The sequence below is a fragment of the Alligator sinensis genome, unplaced genomic scaffold, assembly GCF_000455745.1.
Source record: "Alligator sinensis unplaced genomic scaffold, ASM45574v1 scaffold1131_1, whole genome shotgun sequence".
NCBI lineage: Eukaryota > Metazoa > Chordata > Crocodylia > Alligatoridae > Alligator > Alligator sinensis.
The window spans coordinates 210,950-219,952 of record NW_005842218.1 but is presented as its reverse complement, the minus strand read 5'-3'; the positions used below and the strand labels follow the sequence as shown (position 1 = coordinate 219,952).

The window sequence follows — 9,003 nt, the reverse complement described above, 5'->3', positions numbered from 1 at the left end:
GCAGTGCGATGCGGCGGCTAGTAAAGCGACCAAAACGCTGGCTTTCATCCATAGATGCTTCTCAAGCAAATCCCGGGACGTCATTCTCCCCTTGTACTCGGCCTTAGTGAGGCCGCAGCTGGAGTACTGTGTCCAGTTTTGGGCTCCACAATTCAAAAAGGATGTGGAGAAGCTTGAGAGAGTCCAGAGAAGAGCCACGCGCATGATCAGAGGTCAGGGAAGCAGACCCTACGATGACAGGCTGAGAGCCCTGGGGCTCTTTAGCCTGAAAAAGCGCAGGCTCAGGGGTGATCTGATGGCCACCTACAAGTTTATTAGGGGTGACCACCAGCATCTGGGGGAACGTTTGTTCACCAGAGCGCCCCAAGGGATGACGAGGTCGAATGGTCACAAACTACTTCAAGATCATTTCAGACTGGACATAAGGAAGAGCTTCTTTACTGTCCGAGCCCCCAAGGTCTGGAACAGCCTGCCACCAGAGGTGGTTCAAGCGCCTTCATTGAACACCTTCAAGATGAAACTGGATGCTTATCTTGCTGGGATCCTATGACCCCAGCTGACTTCCTGCCCTTTGGGCGGGGGGCTGGTCTCGATGATCTTCCGAGGTCCCTTCCAGCCCTGATGTCTATGAAATCTATGAAATCAGCATCCCTGTGGTGCTCATGTGTTTTGTTCCCTTTCCCTGGCTGGTTTTGGCTTCACAGTGCAGGCAGATGATCCCACATACGCTAGCTCAAAATGATCCCAGACCACACTACCCGCTTGGTTCCGGATGCTGCATTTCCCCCTCCTCAGCAGGCAGAGGTACAGCAACACAAGGAGCGGACTCAGTTGAGCCACTTTCCTTCACAACCTCTACCTCAGCCGCCTCTGAAGTGCCTTCTGGGGAAGAAGACCTGGCTCTAGGCGAAACTTGAGCAGTGTGGAGTCCAAACTCGGATGATTCCTCCTCCTTCCCCAGAATTTCCCTTGGTAGGGCACTCAGATCCAGCTCCAGCTCCAGTTCTTCCTCTGGCACTGGAAGGCTTAGCATGGGAAGTGAAATGGGGGTGGAGAAGACTGTCATGCTGGTACTGGTGCTGCTGTTTGTTGTCTTGGTGGTGGTGGGGGAGGTTATGACTGGTGCCCCTGAAGGGGATGCAGTCTCAGGCACAGGCAATGGCACTTCTCCCCTCTCCTTGCTGCTTCTGGAAGCCTCGTCCCTGCTAGTTGTAGGAAAAAGGCTGAGTCTCAATTGTCGGGGGTGAGGGAACTTACACCTCTCCCTCTACTCCCTCTTCTGCCACTCCCTGAAGGCTTGCAAGCTGCCTTTCCACCATGCTTCATGGTGTGTTTCATAGTGTCTTATTTTTATAAAAATCTATAAATGTATCTGTGTTCCTATATAAATTCTATAATGTATGTATATGCCGCAAGGTATAAATGTATAGAAATACAATATAAATGTATCTCCCTTCCTATATAAATTCTGTAGCATATAATCCAATTATATAGTGTATTATATCCAATATAATTATAAAATTGAAAAGGATAAATCAATGAATATAATAAAATAAAAGGGTCTAAAAGAAAGCAAAAGGTATTATGGAATCCCGCTTGCTAGGCTAGCAAGTAGGAAATAATTCAAGTCAATGGTAGTAGTAACCTTTGTTGTCTAACGCTCCTGAGTTGCTGGCATCTGACAGTTACTGAGCTATCTTCCAAGGCAGAAAGCTGGCCAGTTTAAACAATGCTGCCTTTTATGCTGTTTTTCCATCCCTTCCCCAGAGCACTGGGATTGGAAGGGACCTCAGGGAAGGATCACAGTCACTGGCCAGCTACACAGTCAGTATGAGAACGGTCCTTTCCCCCTCTTTCCCCTCCCTCTCCTTACTTTCAAGCTGGACTTGCCTGCAGGGAAACAGAGCTTTAAAACTCAAAACCTTTCAAAACTTTCAAAGCATTTCAACTGCCCTCATTTCATTTGGGGGCTGTTTTGAAGCCCTTCGTTTTGTTGCGATTTTGCTGTTTGGAGCCTGAAACGGGTAGAAATAGTGTCAAAACTAAACAGCCAGCGAAATTTCGCACAGCCCTAGTAGACAAGGATTCTACCAGTGAACCAGAGGGGACTCCAGTATACAAAAAGAAATTCAAGATTGTACAGGTCTCTCTTAGTGATATTGGTTCCTGCAGTGCAAATGGAATTTAATTATAATAGTTGACAACTATATTGACATTTTATAGAAGCAGGACACTGGCTGCTGTGGTTCCCCTGCTTTACCTGTGGCAAGTTAGGGTATTAGGTTTATATTGTGTCAGGGTTGAGGATAGTCTTATGTAGAGTTTAAGTGATGGTTGTATGGCATGGTTTGGATAGGGATGATCCTGGCTCGGGCAGGGAGTTGAACTAGGTGACCTCCAGAGGTCCCTTCTAGGCCTACTTCTCTATTAAAGAACAAATTTTAAAAAGTGTTTAGTTACTTCAGTATAAAGATATGACTTAAAAATATGAAGACCAGTGTTGTTGAGTAAAAAAGATATCTCTCTACATACATTATATGTCTCTTCCTTTTTCAGCCACATTTTCAGATTATTTTCAGACAGTTTTATCTTGAGCTGTTAAAACAGCTCACATTTAAAATTTCCCTGTTTTGTAGCTCGTTGATTTTGTTACGCTGCCAAGTTCATATGGAAATTGCTCGCATTGAAGAAAATGGAGATAGAATAGAGGCTGCCATGGAACATTTGAAGAAGGCTATATATCTGGATAACAATGGACAATATCAAGAACATCTTAAAATGGCTTTCAATCGTCTTCATTTATGCACTATGTTGTACAAATCACCTGAGCGCCTAGAGGATCAAGCAATTATGATGATTGAACAGGTAGTGTTAAAAATAATTTAAGTAATTGATATATCAACTTTGTCTTTGAATTCTGCCAAAAGGAATAATTTTGCATAATTGTTTAAATTGCATACCCTCAGATACAAGGCTTCTAAGTTATTTAGAATATGTCTTTTTGAATAATATCAAGCAGCATTCTTTGTTAAAAGTTTTACAAGCGTACATCTGTACTAACAATACTCAAAGGAAAGTGAGCCAGTTGTGATGCATCCAGGTGGTAATGTTCTCCAAATACTAGTTTAGGGCAGAGACCAAGCTGGTAGGGTCAATAGGAAATTATATATAAGCTTATATATCTGCATAGTGATACTGTTCCATCTCATATGTACCCATATCTATACATGTTGAACAACAGAAGAGATGGTTGATAATAGATAAAAAATAAAACTTGTGCAATATTCCCTTTGATGACACACAATGTCACTGCTAATAAGTTTGAACCACTATAAGGTAACTGCAGGATTTTTAACAGCTCATACCAAAACAGAGAATTCAGCAGCCCAACATAGCACCATATCAGAAGTCACTGTTGTTTGCTACTTATATTCAACAACATTCTTACTGCTTTCTAAAGTTCATAAGTAACCTTGAATTCATTAGTTACTAGAGAATCAAAAGAAATTTAAAACTTTTATGACGTTAAAAACCAATTGATCCTTAAAAATCAGATATTATCATGTTTTTTATCTATATATTTCAAAATACAAATGGGAATAAATCAGTTTTATAAAAACATGTAAAAGTGAAGAGAATGTTTCTAAAATCAGACTGACCCAAATACTTGTGATTTTTCCTGAGGAGAATATTAGAAACATAACTGTGGCTGGCTAGGGAAAAAAACGGCGCATCTACACAAGACTACATCTCCGTAGCAACATACTATGGCGACGTAGCATTGGCGGGCACAGACCGTGATGCCGCAGCTATGTCGGCATAGCGACACTCTCCATTGCTATAGCACATTGCTACTGCAACGTAGCAACTAAAAATAACCGCGTGCCACTGGCACAACACAGTAACAACAGTATTGTAGGGGCACATGTAGACACGCCCAAAAAGTAGCATTTGAGACTAAGGGGCCGTGCCTACATGAGACACTGACTACACAGTTGCTACTGCACAGTAGTGTTGTGTGGCAGCAACTGTAACATGACACTACTGCACAGCAGTATTAAGCTACTGCACATTAGTGTCACGAAAAAGATGTTTGTCCGTGTATTGTCATTTAATACTTGTTTATACAAATACTGAGTGACCGCGCAGTAATGACTGCTCAGTCAACGTCTCGTGTAAACATGGCCAGGAACTGTTGAATATCATATGGAGTCCATATATATGTGATTGTTCAGTTAGGGACTATCCTGCCTTGAACAAGAGACTAAACTAGATCACATTCTCAGGATCCTCCCAACCCAACCTACTATTATAGGAGTCAGTATATTTTACAAATTCACATAGCATTCTGTCCCACTCCCATGTTCTATCTTGAATCACCCTAACTTATATAAGTCACTGGTGACAATATACATTTTTTCAAATAGGCTTAGTGTTTTGACACACTTATGCATCTCAACCAACTTCTGTGTGTTATGGTCACACTTCACAACCTGAAGACTTTGCATTGAGTTGCAAAGTTAAATAGTTGGTTAAGGCTAGAAACTTAAATCGTTTCATTTTTACATAAAGGAATATTAAGCTTCTCTGTCCTCACAGAATTCTTTTACAAGAGTGTACCCCAAACATATGATTGGGTCTCTGCAAACATTTCAAATTGTATTGCAAGGGACAGTTGACTAAAACAAAGGGTCTGTAGCCATATGCAGGCGACCCTTGCCATTCATGGGGCGATGCGTTCTTGAGATCCCTGCGAATAGCAAAATCCATGAATAAGGAATGCAGTGCCCCCGGCAGCTGTGGGGGGGAGAGTGGGGGGCACAGCAGTGCAGGCAGCTCGTCCGTGGCAAGTGCAGACGAGGAGCTCCTGCAAGTGTATTTAAGATACAGGTTCAGCATTTGCGAATATTTGAAACTGAATGCCGAACCCGCAAATAGCAAGGGTTTCCTGTAACTCATACCCTAAGGAGTTTGGATTTTGGTAAACTGTAGCACTTACTGCACACTCTATTTGGATCAGCCAGCTAACCATCGTAATTTCCAGAGAATTACATAAAGCTTACAAATGCAGAAATTAAAACAGAAATGACTTGCATAAAACCAAACTGAAAGTGAGTGTAAAGAGTTTAGTTAGAAGACAAGAACAGGTTGCTTTTAGTCCTGTACTTCATGTTAGACGGGATGCGTCTACATGAAACACTATCTGTGTGGTAACCTAATAACGCTGTGCAGTAGCGTGCCCAGCAAAAAACATGCTAATATGCTACTACGCAGTGTTATTAGCTACTGCACAGTAAGCAGCACAAAAAAATGAGTGCGCTGGTGCTGCTGTGCAGTAGTACAAGTTACTGCACATTGATTTACTGCTTGGTTAGCTAAGTACTAAACTTAATACGCAATAACTACGGCACATTAATGAATGTGTAGAAACACACATTGTGTTGTTTCTCATTGTACTGTGGTGTACGTTTGCTTCTAGTCAGAGAACATGCTGTCTGCTAGGCTGCATTTTGGTTGAAAGGGAACTTGTAACAGTGCTTGCATTATCAGCTTGGGAGGTAAGTGCATTGATTAGGGATACTTTCAGAAGCTAAGTGATTACCTCAGCCAGAGGTAGTCTTGAAACCTAAAAGCCAGTTCTAAGTAACTGCAAGTGGATCACATATGTAATCTTTAGGACAAGTCAGTGGTAAGCTTTCAGCTCTAGCAATTTCAGAAGCCATTGTATGCTGCTGCTGAGCCAGGTGCGCACATTTACTCTCTGTGCATGGAGTAGAAGCTGAAAATAATATTTGATTGTCACAGTCATAAATAATACAAGAATTTTCCCGGAAGAGCATGCTGCCTTGATCATTTGGCAAGCCATGGCCCCTGAGTCCTGCAGAATACCAATTCTGCATGATTTGTGTGGAGGGATTCCTCTGGCTTGAAGAGGGTAGAGTACTTGTTCATTAACTCTGTTTCTTTTTCCTTTCTGCATCATCAGATCTGCTTTAGAACAAATAAGTTGCATTTGTTCCACAACTTGTCTGGCTGAGGTTATTTTGGTTGAAAAGTACATTCTCAGCTGTATGTGGTCAAAACTAAAAATAACTTTTTTGTGTTTTCTTTGAATCAACACTTTGATATTTTATTTTTGAGAAGGTAGCATAGTGACAGTTCATACCAAGAGAAATAAAGAGTAAATCAAAACTTATTAATATTAATTCTGTTACTGCATAGCTAGCTGCATTTGTCCTGAGTTACTCTTGAGATACTTATATTAAGAACTAAGATTCCATGGTCAGTATCTCCAGCTGCAACGTTGTAAAATAGTGTATAAGGTGTTTGGTTTTTTTAAATATTTCCTATGCAGTGCATAATTCTGCAATTTGTACCATGATGTATTTAGTAAATGAAATACAAAAACACCAATTAAATGAAAACATTGATAGCAATTTAACAGTTGTGAACGTGTCCATAAAAATTGCCCTTTTGTTTAGGCTAAAAAGGGGAAGGTGAAAGACAGTGTGAGGAAAAAGCGGTCTCTTCTGGTAAATGCAGGTCTTGCACTAGCTCCTGATGCATTTCAAATAGTCCTTGATAGTGAAAATGAAGCCCAAGGTATGTTTGCTGTGACAAAAAGGTAGGACGCGTGCCTATAATTTGTATGGTTTTAAAAGTTTGTCTGGTCATAATAGCAAATGACAGTTTCTAGATGACTTTATTCTGTGTTAAATGCTGGTCTCATTGACGTAGGTGATAAAATTCACATTGATTTCCAAAGGCTGTGCTCTTTGGACCTACAGTGACAAATTGAGCTTACATAATAATGTATTTGGTGTATTATTGCTAATCATTATTTGCCAGTTGCTCTAGGTATCCAACTATTACACTAATGCAGGAGTTCTCAACTTTTTTTGACTCAACTCTTGGGAACTGAGCAACAACCAATTAAAAAAATTGTTCTCCCACAGTGCTTGCTGCTTTGCAGAGGAGCTGGCAGTAGGAGGTGGTTGAACAGCGAGGCAGGGATTGAGCCTGAGACTGCACTTCATCTGTTTATCTCTTCACACCTTGCTTATCTACTCGCATCTTGTGGTACCCTTCAAAGGATCTTACAGCACCTCTGGGTGCCCTGGCAGCCTGGTTGAGAATAACTGCATTAATTGGTACCATATCTTTAAGTAGATAAATAATACTGAGTGTGTCTACATGAGAGGCTTTACTGTGCAGTAGCATAGTTTACTGTGCATCTACATGTTCACATGCTTATTGCACAGTAAAAATCACTACTTGCAAGTAAATTTGCTACCTGCAAATGTAAGTAGCAGATTTACTTGCGAGTAGTTATTGCACAGTAACATACATATTGATGCCAACCGGGAGCAAATTTGATCCTGGTCAGCACTCAGCCTAGCCCTAGGACTCCAGCGCTGGGAGCCTCTTTGCCTGCCCCAGGCCCAGGCCCTTAAAAACCTGCAGGCACAGAGAGCCCTGAGGCGCATGCAGGCAGCCCGAGGCCACACCAAGCCACTATGTACCCCTGCACAGGCCAGCTGTGGCAGCCTTACTTGCACTCCAGTGCCACTGCCTGGCATTGCAGTGCTGCATAGCTGCTAGGACCATGGTGTCCAGGCCTGCAGGCTGCTTCAGGCCTGCCAGACCTGTCACTACCCAAGCCCAGTTGCAGGCAGCTCCTGGCCACTGGGGCCAGCTCCAGCTTCCCACAGCCAACCCCCAGCAGCCTGCCCAGAGCCTGCAGGTGCTGTGGGGCACCCTCTACACATGGCTCTGTCTTGCACTGTGCCCCTGCACTGGGCACTGCAGGCAGCTATCCAGGCCCGGCAGCACAAGGACAGCCACACAGGGGCCCAGAAAACCGGTGTGGGAACCCAGATGGCCTCATCATTGCCCACGCCACACTCTTCCACCTGGGTCCCCAGCTGGTCCATGGGGGAGACTGGTGACTTCATGACTGAGACAAGGAGGAGGTGCAGTGGCAGTTCATGCAGGGCAGGTGCTCCAACACCCATGTGTATGAGGGGCTGTCAGGCAGGATGCTGGAGCACAGGCATGACCGGTCAGTGTGGCAGTGCTACAACGGTCAAGGCCTGGCAGTCAAAGTGGGTCACCACCACTGACTACAGTCAGTTAGGGAATACCCAAAAGTCCTTGCCCTTTAGGTGGCAGCTTACTGAGATCTTTGGGTTCTGGGACCCAGACTGCAGCCATGCTGTGTACTGCAGCACAGGCAGCCTTCCTGAGCCCCAACTCTTGCCTGGCACCTGTGGTGACATGTTGCCAGGGGAGGGTCCCTTGGGGTGCTGGCAGCCTATCCTACACGAGCTTCCTACCCCTAGCCACCTCCAGCAGCTCGGGGAGCCCAAGCCAGCACCTGCCTTGACAGGTCCGCAGCCTCAGCCCAAGCCATGAGGTGCAGCCAACCATGTTACCACCGGCCACAAGCAGCACCAGCTTCTCCCCATGGGGGTCCCTGCCCAGGTGCCTGCATGCCGCTCCCCACTGCCTGAGTCCTCCAAGAGCCATTTGTTACCACTGCCAGCTGGGACCCACCAGAGCCACTGGGCATGCCAGTCCCATCCACTTTGTAAGCCCCACACTTGGGGGAGGGACCTCCTGGGCCCCCCTCCCTGCCCAGGTCAGCTGCACTCCCCTGGTACCTGCATTCCTCCCCACAGCACACCGAGAGGTGGGAGACAATGCAAAACTTTATAAAGCAGCCTGTGCCCCCACAGATAGGCAGAGATGGGCCTCTCATGCTGAGGAACACATTGATGCTGGCAGCAATGTCCTCCTTGTCTGCCGGGGGCAAGGATGTGTAGCACAGCCACAGGCAGCCCTCCAGGTGGCAGTGGAAGTTGCGGGGCAGTCCGGGCTTGCCCCCCACACCATTGAAGCTCAGGGTCCCAGGCCAGGTATGCAGGTGTGCCTGGGGCACCATGACAATCAGCAGCAGCAGGGCATAGTGGGTTGGGCATGCTTCACCCCACACAAACCGCT

General features: G+C 44.9%; 1 protein-coding gene across 1 annotated transcript in view; it reads left to right on the top strand.

The window, feature by feature from the left end:
* Nucleotides 1-9,003, top strand: part of CFAP46 (cilia and flagella associated protein 46) — a 175,991-nt gene that overhangs the window by 45,383 nt on the left and 121,605 nt on the right. The window contains 2 exon segments of the mRNA XM_025208066.1: nt 2,637-2,865; nt 6,483-6,603. Coding sequence (XP_025063851.1) covers nt 2,637-2,865; nt 6,483-6,603 — 350 coding nt within the window.